Genomic DNA, 17,811 nt, shown 5'->3' with positions numbered 1-17,811 from the left:
TTGTGTGTGTGTTTCTGTGTGTGTGTCTGTGTGTGATCGTGTGTGGGATAAATCCATGTGCTCATAAATCCATGTGTTCAGGCGTGTATGGCTCAGGAATGCTAACTGTTGTGGGTGTTTGATGCTCTTTGGTTGTCTGTCTGACTGCAGGTGTGTGAGTGTGTGTGTGTGTGTGTGTGTGTGTGTGTGTGTGTGTGTGTGTGTGTGTGTGTGTGTGTGTGTGTGTGTGTGTGTCTGTGTGTGTCTGTGTGTGTCTGTGTGAGTGTGTGAGTGTGTGCACAGACATGCTCACAGCAGGTGGAGCAGCATTTGTTGACAGTTGACTTGTTGCACAGCCGTTCATTGTTCATATTGGTTTCTGGCTTCTTGTGTATCATTTTTATTTTGGGAGCATCAGACCAGCAGAGGATTTTTCTGCTGGGCCGATCAGATTATTTAACATCTATTCAACATTCAGATTATCTTTAAAAAAAATTCTGACGTGCTCTTTTTTGAGTACTCATTTCTTTGTAATCAAACCTCCTCAACCTCTTCTCCTTCTCAGAGGAGGACGTCTGTGTTAAAGCCTGATGAATCAGTTTGTAAATTTACAGCCTGAAATCTGTTGCCTTTACTTTGCTGTGTGTGCAACTGTGATGCTCTAGACAACCGAAACAGAGCTTTCTTTTACTTGTTGTTTTTTTTTCTAGCCAACATGGTGAGTACTTCTACCATCAGAAACTAAAAAAATCAGTATCTGCGGTACCTCAGTGTAAATCTGATGGTCAGGAGGGGTTAGTCAGTATCAATACAGCAGATAGACAATTGTTGACCAGATGAAATATGACCTTAACTACATATTGGGACCTTTTCTTCTACCTATTTTAAGACTATAAGGTAGAATTAGCATGATGCTAAATGCTGCTTTGTGTTCTAAAATAAGTAAACATTTACTCATTTTGCTCTGAGTCTCATTAGTTCCTAATGATTTGCCAAAACATTTTTTATTGATTTATTTATCATGTATTTATTTTTTAGGGAAAAAAAACATTTTTACTTCCAATAAAGGAAATGCAAGACAACAGAAATGTCTATCCTTATACAATATCAGTGATGCGATGACTTGTACAGTTTATTTTTTTTAACCCACATCCTTGCCCTCCCACCCCCACCCCTAAGAAAAAAAGGGAAAAAGGAAAGAAAAGGAAAAAGAAAGTGTAGGAAAAGGTAAAGAAAAGAAGGACAAAATGCAAATGAAAATATGGGGGAAAAAAGAATTTCAAGAGGAAAAAAAGGAAAAAAAAAGGGAAAAAGTAGAAGCATAACTTCACTGACATCAGTAGGTTAATAGTAAGTTATTTGCACAAACATACACATGTGGTTTCACATGTACTCATATGTTTACATATCGGATACCCATACATCATATATACATACAGACGACAGTTATCTATAATGTTAAGGTTTACCTGGCCTTTGGGTACATAGATTTGGGATCAGACACCCACTTAAACCAATTTTTAAGATTCCAAAGCCAGGAGCTGTTTTTCCTCGACTAAACCAAGATTCACAACAAAAGGAATTCAGAGTGATTCACAGAGTTAAAATAGAATTAAACATTAAAAAAACTTGAAATCACTCAAGTTAATATCAAATATAGGGATAACAAGACATAACTAAAAAATAACTTTTTAAAAAAAGTTGTGAAATATAAGATCTATAATTAAAGATGGTGGGGTTTACACCCCTGCCAAGAAAAGTCCTGCTTTAAAAAATGTAGAGCCAATCCTTTTTTTTACTGACATTTAACATGAAATAGCTCTTCCTCTGGGCCTAATAGCTTGTTTCATCCTCCTCCTCCTCGGCCACCTCCTCCTCGTCTTGTTCAGGACCTGGTCACGTCCTCTCACCGTGTCAGTGGAGTCAGCCATGTCAGTGTTATGACACTGGAGCAGGAAACTCTATCAGCCTGTAAACAAGGTTAATTTAAGCCTGCACTCAGGGTGACGGGCCACATTCCCCCTCGTCATGAATACTGTACATGAGCTTGTGTCTGAGCCTGAGGGTGACAGAGAACTGAGGACAACAAGTAACACACAATGCAGAGTTTCTCCAGAAGTTAGATTAATAAAGTTTAAACTGTGATTTCCTGTTCGTTTGTTTGTTTACTTTCTGGTCCTGGTCTTGTTAAGGTGGTGATATTTTTTCCATCTCTTCACTTCCCACAGTATAAATTATGGGGGTTTCTAATAAATTTAAAACATTGGCTACCTTTCACAAATTTTAACACCTTAACGATAAAAAGAAACCAACATTTCTGCTGTAGATTTGTTGAGTTGAGAAGTGAACTGCAGTGGCTGCAACATGAGCACTGATCGATCTGAATACTATCTGAATAAAATGACAGAGTTTGTTGGCTTTTTTGATGAATGTTTCTGGTCAAAATAAAATTATTCCTCTTAAAAAAAAAGAGTCTGTGTCCATCTTCAGGGATTTTTTGAGAAGGTAGAATCTTGGGATAACAGCCTGAGCACATCAGCCCAACATATGTACAAATAGTCCAAGTTTTAAAAGCAATCCTACTTCAGTCATGGTTTATTCTTCTGTTCATGGAAACTGTCGATGACATAATGCTGCTGGAGTAAGAAATAATGATGATTAACTATAATACACTCTATCATTACATAACATTTCAAAACAAAGTTACAGATCTAAAATAAGAACCTCTGACCTGTGATCGTGGAAATGTTATTTCTTCTTCCATCAATGAAAATTATACAATGTTACGTAATCCAAGAGTGAAATAACAGCTCAGTATCCGTGTTCCAGGATTAAATAACGTTCCATGATTCTAACACTGCCTCCCTGTGTTGCAGATGCGGTCGCTCTGCAGTGTACCGGACCAGAGAGATGGCTGCTCGGGCCCTCGTCCCTTTCGTCCTCCTGACTCAAGTCCCGTCCACCATCCACACATTACTGAAGGAGCTTCCTCTGGAGCCCGGACCCCAGATCCAACAGAACCACATCCATGGGACTCTGCTGCAGGTCGGCACCACCTACACAACACCACCAGCACTCCACCACAAACGCAGACTGAAACATATACAATGCCATTCGCTGTGGCAGTAATTTTCACTAAGATCTTCATTGATGATGGTAGAGTCCGACTGCTGTCAGTCAGCGTAATGGCTAAACGGACAGAAAGGCTCTAATTGGTGGCCTGATGAGTCCGGATTGACTCTGTTCCAGAGTGATGGACCATCAGGGTAAGAAGAGAGGCAGATGAAGTGATCACCCATCATGCCTAGTGCCTACTGTCCAAGCCTGTGGGGGCAGTGCTATGATTTGGGGTTGCTGCAGTTGGTCAGGTCTAGGTTCAGCAACAGTCTGTGCTCAAAGAATGAGGTCAGCTGACTACCTGAATGTACTGAATGACCAGGTTATTCCATCAATGGGTTTTTTCTTCCTTGATGGCACGACCATATTCCAAGATGGATTCATCAAGCTCAGATTGTGAAAGAGTGGCTCAGGGAGCATGAGACATCATTTTCACACATGGATTGGTCCACACAGAGTCCAGACCTTAACCTCATCAAGAATCTTTTGGATGAGCTGGGGAAGACTTTGCGCAGCTGTCAGACTCTACCATCATCAATATAATCAAAGCTTAAGGCATCCAACGAAATGTCAGAGTGTGTGACCTTTTTTTTGGTGGTGACTTTTTTTTTGGTAAGGCAGTATACATGACAGTTTAACTGAACACTACTTATATGTAACTATATCCCATTTATCAAATCAGCATGCTGCCAAAACACACCTTTTTAACATTATTATGATTATGTAAGGTAATAAAGCAGTGAGGCATTATGGCAGTTGGCCTTGCAGTTAGGTCAAGGGACCCACGAGAGTAGGATTTGATTGGATAAAATCCAGCCTGCAGTCTTTTTCCAACATGTCATCCACACCAGAGTTTATTTGTTACTGACAGAGTGTCAGAGGGGATCAAACCCTGAACAGTATCATGGATTTTAAGACAGAGGTATCCAACCTACAGGATTCAAAATGCGTGTGTTCAAGCTGCCCTCTTGCTTAATCCACACACATCTTTGAAATTTTTCATGGTTTCTTGATCTGACCTGACAATCTTTGTTTTTTTCCTTTGCCATTAGAGGATTGTTTTACTCTTTTACAAGCAACTTAGACATCATTTTTGCCTCTTAACATCTTAGAATAAGTCGTTTTTCTGGAGTTTGTAGGTGAATTCAGCTCATTTTAAGTCCAACGGCTGGATGCGTCTGCAGTGCGTCTCTGTTCCGTCACGGCAAATGTGTCAGCTTACATTGGATCGTTCTATTGCAGTACCCTGGTCTGTCATGTTGCAAGTAATAAGCAACCATCCTATTTTTGCTGGACGCGTAGCTGTGATACATTCATTGTTGGGAAGATCAAGCGGGACAGGAAGTTGTGACTGGAAACTACCTAAAAACACCCAGTGACTTTCAAACTAAAACAGACCGTGTCCAAATCAGTTCATATTTAGCTTGACTACAATGATAAACAGATATAATGAGCGGAGCCAGACCAGGAGTCAACAGGTTTGAGGTTTCACAGCCCAACATGAATGAAGAGAGGCTTATCAATGGAGGGGAAAGAGCAGGAACTCCTCGGTCATGTGACTCCAGCTGTCTGTCAGTCATACAGCTTGTTGGAGTGAACATGCAACTGGTGTAAGTTGACAAACATAGGTAGTGAAACGGAGTCACACTGCAGATGTATCTGGTGTATTTCAGGCGTTATAAGAGATTGTTTTTTTCTAAAAATATGGTAAAATCTTGCTTGGATCCCGGCCTTAGTAGTGTAACAGTCTGACCTGTTGGGGTCAAAAAGAAGAAGCTCTCGAGGATGTACAGCCTATTATCAAGGATTACATTACTTTAGTGCTGTAGCACGCTGGACCAGTTCCCAAACTTTTTGTGCCTGTTTGTCATTTTCAGCCCAAAATGTGCAACAGAAGGACCAACATTTAGAAATACCAGTGTCCCCGTTTAAAAACCATGAGCCTCCTCCTGACAGTGTGACACAGAGACCGCAGAGACGTTTGACTCAGATTTTAGTGGTTAATGACAGCAGCCCTCATAGAGCACTGCTCATCTGTAGGGACCATCTGTGAGCAGGCTGTAGATAAGAGGTGAGCAGGAAGGTGGGGGCATTATGGAGCTGATGTGGACAGATTTACAGGGCTGGGTAGGGCAGGACTGTCAGAGCTGCAGAGCTTCATGCAGGTGAGGAGGGTTGGGCACGATAATACAGATAAAGAGGTCTGCAGTGTACGTGTGGAAAGGAGCATCTCAGAAACAAACACACATACATACTGATAGAGGAGATAGTCTCAGGAGTGTGTTAGATTATCGTTCTCTGCAGGGTAAGATGTCGAGACTTCAGAGGAGTTAACTTGCTCAGAAAATGGTGTAATCACAGAAGGAAGCAGCTTTAAAAAGCAGCTGATCTTTGTGTTTTAATTTAAAAAGAGTCTGTCTTTTGGACGACTCTAAGTGAGGCTCCTGGAATCACTTCAAACACATAAACCTCTGTTGATACAACCACAAGTGAGCTTAACAGCCCCATCACACAGGCAGGCACTAACCTTACCTGACACCTGCTTAGCTCTCGATACGCACCAGCACTAGCCCTGCCCACGCTGAGCGGAAATCTCAGAGCCGTGGCTTGTGGAGGTCTGAGGCAGAGTGGACGGATGAAGTCCTTTGTGTATTTCCCCAACAGAATCAGGAAAGAGGATGAGGAGGGCTTTAGTCTGCTTCTTCTGGCAGTGAGATGTCTGTTGTTTTCTACACATCATTTCCCACACTCAGCTCCTGTATGATTGCAAGCGCCCAGGACAGAGGAGGAGAGTGTGTGCCTGGAAACATCAGGCACCAAGTCATCCAGATTACTCCTTTAAAACACATTCAGGGTGAGAAATTAAGGTAGAGGATTTTGATACTGCCAAAGGAATTACGTCTCAAGGCTGACCCTGTTGTAACCCCACCTTTAGTTCCCAGTTTAGGTTGCTTACAGGTGTATCCTACTTGACACCTCTCTTGTCCACAGTTGAACCTGTTGGATGGTCATCATCCTCAGAATCCTGGACTAAGTTTCTTTGAATCAGTTTGGTACATAACCCTTGTCAGCAAACTGATTTACAGACTTTCTACAGCTATCTTGTGCATATGTTTGTGTTAGCTGAACTAGGGATGCACCGATCTGATCCTGGTATCGGCATCGGCACCAATCCAGCCCCTCAAAGGTGGATCAGGTATCGGTGGGAAAGGACCGGTCCAAACTTGACACTAAGGCTAAATTGTGGTTTAGTCTACAAGATATAAAATTTTACAATCAAATATTCATTTCTGTAAATTCTGAAGTATTATTTAACCAGTCTTATCCCACAGTAGAGCATGCAGGTTATTATTTAACACTAGTAGGATTGGTATAGGACGATACCTAAAGCCCAGGTATCAGTATCGGGACCAGAAAAGCTGGATCGGTGCATCCCGAATCTGAAATGATTGAGGCTGTAAAGTTAGTTTAATAAGTAATGAAGAAGAAACTTTTCATTAAAACAGGACATGGACACAATTTAACCCAGTAATATCCTCATACCACAGCATACAGGTGTGAGAACAACGAGATGTATTTATATGTTAAAATTTGACCATGGCTCATCTGGAATGACTGGGGAGTCAGAGTTTTTGTGGTATACTGCAGCCAGCCACCAGGGGGAGCAGTTTTTTGTGGTGACCTCTCTTCGAGCCGAGCAGGATGACGTCTATTCGATTTCTGAATTATAGTGCTTAATTTTTTACAGTTATAAGCTGTTTTAAAATGTCCAAAAGATTGTTAAAATTTCTTTGTTTAACCATCAACCAATTAATGCAAAGCAAAGCTGATTCTGGCTTCTAAGTCCAAGAATATGAGACAATGCTGAAATGCTAAAATCTTGAGGCTGGCTCCAGAAGTACTTGAAGTCACAAACACACCAAGTCAAAAAAAAGCTGTCTTCGAAGCAGAAATTAACCTATTTACAGCCTGGTTCAAAAAACTCTCCTGTCTGAGTCGCTAATTTTACTATTGACACACACTGTACAGGGGTTGAATTTTTTCTTACTCAGCTGTTCAGAGGATATTAAGATAGAGAGCTCGCCCAATCAGAGGCTCAGCTCAAGCTCAAGACCGACAGGCGCCCTTTAGCTGTACCCGAAGCCCTTGACACTACCAATATGGCCGCTGTAGCTGATGTGCTTCATTCTCAGTTTCAGAAACAGACGGGTGACGATGGGGAGACTACGTCTATGTTTTATGCAGTCAATGGTTGCTGCAAGTCAAATTTAAAGGGGGGCCAGTTTCACCTCTGGACGTTTTCACGTTTTCACACCCCTGTAGCTGAAGTCACTGAATGTGTACTGAAAGAAGCTTTGAAATTGTATTGAAATTGTACCTTTAGTCAATCCTGAAATAAACCCTCTTTGTAACAACAATAAAAGGTATTGTTTAAACAGTTTGAATAAGGAATTGATTTGGATTTGAATCAAAACTGTGAAAGATCCACATCCTAATGTTTATTACATTAACTTTGATACATAATGCAAGGGCAACGCTACCATTGGTTGTTGATCACAACCACATTAACAATATCTGCATGAGCAAAGACTAAAAACTCCTGGTAGTATAAAACATTCATGATTCAACCTAAATGTCAAGATTGATAAAACTTTTAGAACACACAACCCAAGATTTTATCCAGACTGTTTCTGCAGCTTAGGGCTGAACGATTTTAAGAAAAGATTGAATTGCGATTTTTCTGGCAGATATTGTGATATCAATTCGTTTCACGATTTTCTTCAAATCAAGCTTTGGGATATTCACATGTTGGGCTGAACGATTTTAGGAAAAGATCTAGTTTTTCTGGCAGATATTGCAATTCACGATTTTTAAACCATCAATAGTGATGATAAATAATCTGTTTTCATCAACTTCTACTCCTAAACAGAGGCTTTGTGTTGATGACCTGCTTACCAGCACTTTTAACATACAGATTGTCTACAAATTTGTTAAATTGAATGTGTATAATACTTATACTTACTTATAATACAACAGATCCTGAGTCTGTCAGGAGCGCTGCAAAAAATTGCTGCTTTGGCGATCTCAAAATTGCATTGTCTAAAATTGCAATTTTGAGCTGAAAACGATAAATTGTTCAGCCCTACTGCAGCTTGAACATTTTTTCAGTGTAGATCAGGTATTCAGTGATAAACAGAAGTGATGACAAGTTGGTCTCACTCTCACAGCTTATACTGCTGGGAACATGTGTTTTTCTCTTATACTGCACCATCTTGCAAACGTTCAGCACAGTTTCTGTATGTACACACAGACCAATGTGTGTATGAGAAAGTCTCACTTTGTGTCATTGTGCAGGATCTGTCCGTATAGTGCTCGGCATGTGTTTGGTCCTTTTTATATTTAGTCATCTTTATGTGGATCTCTTGCTGCCTAATTGGGTGCGTCCACACTTCTCCAAACCTCCGTCTGCTTTATGTGAGCCTGGATTTATGTGTGTCTTTGTGCTCAACTTTACTGGCCTGAGCCATGAATGAGCAGGCAATTATTTGCACTTGCTCCTGCTTGCTTCATGTGTGTTTGTGTGTGTGTGTGAGTGTGTGTGTGAGAGAGAGCGCTCCCTGCAGCATGTGGTCAGTCTGTGGTTGCGGCAGTGGGAGGGACAGCAGGCAGGCTGATAACAGAGTCTGAAGGGACCTCACATCCACCACCACTATTTTTACCAGGTCCAAAAGAGGAGGCAGGCTGGTTGCAACACACAGACACATACTCACAGACAGGCACACACACACACACACACAAATACACACACTCCATAACATTTTAACGTCTCCTCAAAAAACAAGGCGTACACGTGGGTTTTGATATTTTTCATAGTTAGTGCTGTCACAGTGGGTTTATCACTTTTTTAAGGTGCAGCTCAAAGAAGAGGAGGAAGAGGTTCAGCTGCTCATTAATAAGAAAATATGAAGAATTAAAACTACACTGGGTTGTGTTGTTATTTTACAGTCATGTTGAAAGATTTTTACTTTTGTGAGACTTTAAAAATCAAAGTCACCATCACAATGGGTCCTCTCAAACAACTTTAAGCGTAACTTTTCCATGTTTAAACCAGCATTTACTTAGAAATGATTTATCTTTTTCTCTATGAAACGTTAAGACTAATATTAATAGACAAGAGATGCCACCATTAGATCTTTTTTTTTCCCCCAGTCCTATTTTTTTTCCTACTATAACATCAAGAAATGTGCAGGAGTAGCAAACAAAGCCCATAGGGGCTTGTCAAGTGGCCCTCCTAGAGACAAGAACAAAATGTACTTAAAAATTCACACAAATACATAAAACATATATTACAGTAATGCAAACAAATAAAATACAATTAGATATAGGGAAAAAAATCAATACAGTGTTAGCCAAAGAGGGATAGGAAGAAAAAAAAATACAGTAGAAAAAGCCTTTTTTAGACCAGTTGATATTGCTCTAAGACTGCAAGGGAAGCTCAGCTTCCCCTAAAATGTCCCCAAAAAAGTGGTGATATGTACTGCTGTGTGTACATTTCTTTGACAAAGTATGCGCTAGAATACCTGTCCCAGGTAACTGGCTCGACCTCCTTCTCATTCATCCTCACAGTGTCTCAGCGATTTAACACAGTCAGACGCTGAGCGTCTTCTGACTTCAGCAGGGAAGTGTAGAGTGGGTTGTTCCACTGAAGAAACTGGACAGTCATTGGATAAACGCTGGGCCTTGTCCCGCCCATCAGACGCTCAGCGGGGTCTATGAGGCAGTGGGCTGGCCTGGACGCTGGGCTTCTGCATGATGATTGGATGATCTGTGCGAGGCCGAATGCCTTTTTGATTGACAATGAAATGAGCCAGTCAAGGATCTTTAAGTATAACCCTCCACCGGAGCATCTTCTGAGTTATACAGTCAGTTGTTCTGGACTGATCCAGAGGCTTTATCGATCCCCAGCGAGTTTACCTTTTTTTGAAAGTGACGAGCGTTGAGAGTACACCGGTAAAATCCCTGGAAAAAAACACCTGGTTGGTACGACAGGGTCACAGATCATTTTCTTGAAAAGGAATGGAGGGTGGAATTTACGTTTCAATAAATAAACAAATTTATGATGTAGGCCGGAAAAAAATGAGCTTCCCCTCCTTGACTGACCAGCAGCCGCCACTGTCTTGGACTTAATATGAGCCATGTTCACCTGACCAGTCCGGAAAGTTTCTTATTTTGAGTTATTTAAAGACAAAAATGAGGTCTGAATTGCTTATAACAGGTTAAAAAGAATCTGCCAGTGGAGAGAGAGAAAAGTTACTTGTATTAAGAAGCAAATTTTTCTTGTCCCATTTGCAGAGTAGTTTTTACTTGTTACAAAAGATTCAGACCTGATTTTTATCTTTAACTCAAAACAATGCATTTTTCCAGACTAACCAGTTGAATGTGCCTCATTTCAAGTATAATGAGACAAATTTTACTTAAAATAAGACAAAAACACTTGATAAGATTTCAGTTTTGTTGTGTATATCGGCTCATTAGCGTTTAGCAGTAAATTGTACTCTGTAACAGCTGACTTGAATGATTGGATGAGATGATCAGCTCAAAATGCTGATCACCAATAAAACACTGACACTGATCTGAAAGATGAGAAATCCCGACCATAAATATTTGAGCTACTTTATGTATAAGCAGATCCACTATTCAAACACTGGCGGTAGCTGCAGGGATAATTTCAACTTGTCTTAGAAGCATGTAACAAGGTTTTGAGCTGTGGCTGGCGTTGTGTGATGATCCAGATGTAAACAAGTTTTTTTGAAGTAGCACACTGATTCAAAAACAAACTTTATACAATCAAAAAAATACAGCCAAGTAACTGAAAACAAAATAATTTGATTAACATAACTCAATTTGTATGCATATCTGGTGTTAAATTAAGCTAAAGTAGAAATGTTAACCACAAAGACATCAAAGGTCCTTCAGATGATAAACGGAGACGGTGTGAATTTGCGGGCACTTTTGTAACTTAAAACAAACAGACCACGTCTCTATCATTCTCATGACATCACAACGATTTCTGTAGAAAGGCCTGACTACAACAATGACAGGATTATTCCTTTTCAACTTTTTGCTTTTAAATTTGTGTCTGTGTGTTCATTTTTGTCCACTGAGCATTCAATGATTATTTGTAGGATGACATACACAACTTGTTAAACACTGACTGAATGTTACCAAAGAGGATGGGTTTTTTTTAGACTCGGTGTCGTGAAGAAGAAATGAAGAAGACTTAGTTTCAGGCTGTGGTGTTGGTTCATTACGAGACTTTGTCACACAGTTCTTTTGATTCTAAGTCAGACACTCATACACTAATAATGTGTTTTAATCACCAAGATCGGAAAGCTTAAGTAACATAATGCTAAGTTGTATCTGTTTAGTGCAGCAGCAGACACCCAGAAATCAGAATCCATGCAGAACCATCCTTGAAATGCACCAAATCTTAAGTTTCATGGCAGATTAGTCGTCCCGATGTGAATACCATGCCTCAGACTGATAACACAAAGACAAAAACTCCTCATTTCGGGCTTTAAAAGCGCGCTCTGCTGCCATCCTGTCGTCTCCCATTCATTTGTGCTCCATCTATTCCCAGCACCTCCTCCCACACCGGGTGTCACTCTGTCCTCTGTCTCAGGGAGGAGGACCAGGGAGGCAGCGTTTACTATAAATATTCCGGTTTTCTCCGCACCAGGCTGGATTGAGCCGGTTGAAGGGACTTCCCAGCTCGGCAGACGAGGTGTAGCAGTGGAGCGAAAGGGAGAATCGATGAGGAGAGCGGGACATTTTGAAGGACCACACTGTGCTGAATGAGTCAACAAAGTACAGACCTGGATGTAACACAAACACTGAAAATCTTTAGTTTGTAGGTTTCTGCAGCCTGGAAACAAAAGTTGGACAAACTTCTGCATCAGTTTCAATGATTCATTGGCCACTGCAGTCAAACATAAAGTACCTCCTCTCTGCCCATGCTCACTCATTTTGGTGAATACAGCCTTGACTCTGTTTTATGTGGTGACGATTTTCTCTAAACATGATTTCATGTTTGATTTCATGTGAAGTTGTAAAGCACTGAGTTCAAAAGGCCAGAACACAGCTGACTCTCTGAGACTAGACCTCCACTGAGGCTCAATGTTAAAACAAAGACTCCTGCTTTATAAATCCTGGTGCTGTTTGTTCTAAAGGTAGAAAAATAACTCCCAAGCAAGGCGCTGAGACAAACTGCCTTCATAATCCTCTTAAAGTTACCTAATAAAAACCAGAATAATTGGATTATTACCTGTAAAACTTCCAAAACCTTCACACTTGCACATTCTGTGAAGTATTTGGACATGAACAAATGAGATCATAGCAGAAGTACAGATGTAGATACTGTATTTCTGTTGCTGATGTAACCATCACAACATGTTAATTAGAGATAGAAGCATTTATTTAATGAAAAAAAATTACTGTCACCCCTGGCAGACTGTGCCAGGATGACAGACCTTTTATTCCCTCAATCAGAGAGTGGACGCAACATGAGAGTGAGGATGGCATGTAGGAAAAAGACTGCAGTCTGGATTTTAACCAATCAGAGCCTACCCTTGTGGGTCCCTCAAACTAACTGCAAGACCTACTGCCATAACGCCTCTCTGTTTTGTTACCTTACATAATCATGGTAAATATTTAAAAGGTGTGTTTTGGCAGCATCCTGATTTGATAAATGGAGATAAAGTTGTATACAAGTTGTATTCAGTTAAACTGTCATGTAACGTCTCAACCAGAGCCATGTGTAACCAGCACAAGGTATGTCTACATAAACCTGAAATGAGGACCAAAAAGCTGGTGGTGCTAGCTGTGCTAACAGTACCGACACTCAGCAAACCAATTTGAACTTAGGTGGGTTTACATGACCACTTTTAACCAGATTAGAACAAAACAAATAAAAATTTTTAAAAAATTAGTAACATTGCTGATTTGACCAGGGAAACACATTGAAGCAACACGGCAACACACTGTAAACCCAGATAAGTTGAGTTTACTTGAAAAATGCTTGTAAACTGGTTACCTTTAAAAGAATTAGGTATGAAATAAGTTTTTTTTTACTCAACACCTTAAGTAGTTAGAAGTATTATGGAAAATCGTTCTACTGAATGCCTTTGATCAAATAATCTTGATGCCTATTTGTTACAAATTAAAATATTAAGTAATGTTAAAAAATGCTGCATATCACTGTAAAACATAATAAGTTGACCTTAATCAAAACTGAAAGATGTGACATCAATAAATTTGCCTTATGAATTAGGAAATGTAATAATGAAAAATTTAAGCAGATCTGAACAACTAAATTAAATAACATTTTAAAGAACAGCTGGGTCTCATATCCACAGTGTTCCCTCCTCACTCATGGTTACAAACGCTGTCACAACAAAAATCAGCTCTAATTTCATAACTTTAGTAACCGTGAGTGAGGAGGGAAGGCAGTAGATATGAGACCCTGCTGTACATTGAAATATTGTTCTTCAGGGGGCACAGGTTGTCTGAGCCCCACAGCACTGACTGGTGGTCTGTGCTCCATGACACGGGGTCTTGTACCTATTGACTTTGCACTGTGCGCCTAATGGTTAATATATTAATAAATTGAATTTTTGACTGGACTATTGTTACTTTGGCCAATTTTGAGAATGTGAAATATTTCTTTATTTTTTACACAGACAGCCAGTCTGTAGAGCATAGACAGCTGATAGATGCCACAAGGAGCACAGACAGTTGGTCCATGCTGTGACGCACAGACAAACAGTCAGTGTCATGTGGAGCAAACAGTCACAAAAGTTAAATCTATTCAGAAATCATCAGTTTCAACACTGAAAACTCAGACATTTGAGTAAATTGAACTTGCTAACAAATTTTAAGTTTTCATAGCTTAATGTAACTAAGTAATTTGAACTTTGAGGTTTACAATGCACAAACCTGATTTGAGAATGAAACAAAGATCCTAATAGATTCTATAAAAGGATTATCATGAGTTAACGCCTTGATGAGCAAAAAAATAAAAAATAAAAAAAATGATTCTTCTTCCTTTAAAACAGTTAAATGATGTCATGAAAACATCATTTTATGCTATTTCTGTGCTACTTCATTAAAAACAAGATGATGGCAAAAGCTACACAGATTCTCCTCAACCTCCACCTCCTTTACTATGATACAGTGTATGTCTCTTTATGCATTTATTTCCTCTTTAATTAGCACCAAACAGTTATCCTAAAAAACATTAATCTTATTTTATGAATTTCTTATCAAACATAGGAAGCAGACATAAACCATAATTTGTGCTACCTGGAGCACTAGTGATAAGACAAAGCTGAGTCACAATAACTCATAGAAGCTCTCACTGTCTATGCAGATATATTTTTGGACTTTCTTTAGTCACATCAAATTTGAGGAGGTCAGAAAAATCTCAGTCTTAATTACCTTTGGGGTCTGACAGATCTATGTACCGTTTTCTAGAGTGAGTGACTCAACCAGTCTGAATCGTCTTCATAGCGCTCTTGGTGTTAAAGCTCTAAGGGAGCGACGGTGGGTGTTGCCTGGGCGGCGACTCTTCAGGAGTAGCGAGGGAGGAGGGCCCGTTCAGGACTCAGCGGCCAGGCTTGGTGCTACGTGGTCGGCCTGGTTTTTCCCCACGTTTCCTTCTCTGCACGCTTTAATGAATGGCTTCCTACTGGTCTGTGGCCGAAGCCCGACTTAAAGAGTATACTTACCAATGCTCAGAATACACACGCACACACACACATATGCACACACCCAGCCAGCCGGAGTCCTGAACACACCAAACAGCCGTCCACCTGCTGCAGACTGAATCTGAAACATCAGCGGCAGAGATCTGAGCTTCAACCAGGAACTGTTTCAGAATTCATGAATATTTAACTGTAAAGTCACTGCTGCTGTTTATAGAACCTTTCAACTTTCTACCACAGGGGTCAGAGGTCACGTGACTGAAAGTACGGTGGTCAAAATGGGAGGATACAAATAAAGTCAAGGAAGGAAATGATCCTGTGGCTGATCAACCAAGTCTAAGCCATTTTAACGTGAATTTTTAACAATTTCCAACTGAAGAAACTTGTTCTGTGGTTCATATCGACAATGTGATCTGTGAAACCTTTCCTCTGTTCCACATTTAAGCTACAGGTTGTGGATCAGTAGATTCACTCTGATTCATGTGTGACTGTGGAATATGAAAGTTCTCTCATGTGTATATTGTGCATCCATGAGTGTGTGTTTGTGTGTATTCTTGGGTGCAGGTGCTGTTTCTGCTGCGCTCCTATCAGACTGACTCTCACAGACCCCCACCTGCAGGAAACGGCATCGGTGAAGCTCTCTGCCAGCGCATGTGGCTGGCCTCTCGGTAATCCTAGACACACACACACATTTACACACAAGCTGACACACACACACAGATAAGCATCCCTCCTGCTTCTCCCGCTCCCTCACATGAAGAATAGCTCCTTGTCTCTGGTCATTCCCTCCCTGTCTGTGTCCGCTTCACGTCCTGCCTGAGCTAATGTTTCAAAGAGACCGCCCGCTGTCCTATCCGCAGCCCCCTCCCACTCTTTCCCCTCCACCTCTAGCCTTCTCACCTGACACCCAGGCCTGAAGATGGGGCACAGATTACACTTTTGCCCCCCTGCCTGGCTGAGGTCAGGCTTAGGTCTGCAGTCTCTTTGCAGATAGTTTAGGGTCGCTGCGTTAGCGACATTAGCCGTGCTAGCTGCGCTCCGTTACACTGATGAGCCTTTATTAAGATGACGAGGTGGATTCTTGCTCAGCAGAGCACGCCGGGCGTCTCTGTGTGTGATCACAGTGAGGTCGAAGCCTGGATCAGACCATGTGTGTTTGTGAAACAGAAAAGCTGGTCTCTCCTCAGAGCTCCACTGATGTGGAGCCGCCACCTTCACAGGGGGAGGAATGCATTGTTCGTCTGCTGAGTCACTGTTTGGTTTTGGCTTCACACCATCCCTCTGTTGTGTCATTTTGGACTTTTTCTTCCTCCAGCAGAGAGTCCACACTGTGACAGTGACTGCACTCTCAGTGAAGCTCGCTGCTGCTGACTTACACTTCAGGCCCAGGAACAACTTTTCAGGCTGTGTTCACAGATAATTTGTACCTTGTGTGTTTTTCTGTGAGGTTTGCTGATGGAACAATAAGGTTTCTATATGCTGATTACCAGCAGGTATCAAGATTTCCCTTTTACTTTTTACCTGTACACAGACGTGTACGTAAAACTGAAACTAAAAGCTGGATTCTTTATTTTCATTGCACTCAGATATCTTGTTTTAAGTTGTCGCATTGTGATTCCTTGATGGTGTTGTCGCAATTTCTGCTGTTACAGAAAGGGTGGCTTGGCTAGCTGTGATCTTAAAAGTGAGTGCTGTATTCACAAATAGAGAAAGAAGCAGATCAAACCCCGGGCATATTTGTACTAGGCTCTAAGCATGTTTATACGTGTTTATGGGGTGTCCTTGTCTTAAGCAGCGATCTACAAGTGGACACTTGAGAAACTACAGTTTCAAAGACTTTTATTACCTCCACCAAGTAGGTTATGTTTCTGTCTGTAAAAACATAACTCAAATAGTAATGTACAGATCTTTATGAAATGTTCAGGAAATGTTCAAAATGGGATAAGGAAGAAGTGATTAAATTTTGGATGTGATCAGGATCACCATCTAGATCCAGGATTTTTTTTTAAGGATTCTTTATCATTGTGAGATAGGGCTGTTTTCACCATATGTGTATATAACTCCTTGATAGATGGTCAGATTACTTTGCAAAACAATACAAGACAAGGTCACCATAATTTCTGGCAGATATAAAAGTACGATCCAGATCCTGGCAATATTCTGGATACTAAGATCTGGATTATGAAATATGTACTGGGTCATCATAATTTTCAACAGTGTCAGGTAACAAACTATCGTACAAACCTGCAACTTACACCAAATTGTAGCAGACAGTCTGCTGAAAGGGAGTATAACATTAAAGTAGGACTAAAGTGTTGCGTCACAATCACAATATGCTTGGTGGAGGTCTGCGCTCTCTGAGTGCTTTTCTCGTCTTGGTTTTACAATAACATCTAGAGTGGCCACTTGGTTTTAACCCATAAAAGAACTAAAAAAATACAAGTTGAAAAATTAAAATAAAAAAAGATCACCATGAAACAAGTTTCATGACAAATTTCTTCTGAAGAAAGAGCTGAACAGCTTTTTGAAAAAACTGTCACAAGAAAAAAATTATGACTCACTTCGATTATGTTCACTGAGGCTCTGTTATTGAGCGTGACTCCTTTAAAGTTCTGTGTTTCCAGTTATCCTGTGTCACACAGAGTGTTAGTGTTTAAAGTGTGCTCTTGTTAACCCTCGTTGAACGAGCCGTCATAAGTCAACTATGGGTCCTAAAAAGTATGTCATGAAGCAAATTTCGTCTTATACTTAAAGATTGGAGCTCCTGGAGATCGTGGCCAGATGGTAATTGCAAAAAGGCGTGTTTATGTTTGTTTGAAATCATCCATGAATTGAATAATATATTCTTTATTTACTCCCTTGGAGGAATTTTTTTTTGTCACAGCAGCTCACAAAAAAGTGCAGTATTGCAATAACAATAAAAATAGAATAATGATAATAGAATATAAAATCA

At 40.5% G+C, this 17,811-nt stretch overlaps 1 protein-coding gene across 1 annotated transcript in view; it reads left to right on the top strand.

Moving 5' to 3' along the window:
- Positions 1-17,811, top strand: part of thada (THADA armadillo repeat containing) — a 124,951-nt gene that overhangs the window by 67,047 nt on the left and 40,093 nt on the right. The window contains exons 29-30 of the mRNA XM_074675144.1: positions 2,856-3,024; positions 15,423-15,526. Coding sequence (XP_074531245.1) covers positions 2,856-3,024; positions 15,423-15,526 — 273 coding nt within the window. The remainder of the gene's footprint in view (positions 1-2,855; positions 3,025-15,422; positions 15,527-17,811) is intronic.

This window comes from Halichoeres trimaculatus, unplaced genomic scaffold, assembly GCF_033239565.1.
Source record: "Halichoeres trimaculatus isolate MK-OKI-2021-1 unplaced genomic scaffold, fHalTri1.1 fHalTri1_scaffold_8, whole genome shotgun sequence".
NCBI classification, from domain to species: Eukaryota; Metazoa; Chordata; class Actinopteri; order Labriformes; family Labridae; genus Halichoeres; species Halichoeres trimaculatus.
Note: the sequence above shows the minus strand (reverse complement) of the source record. Positions and strands in the feature narration are given on the sequence as shown.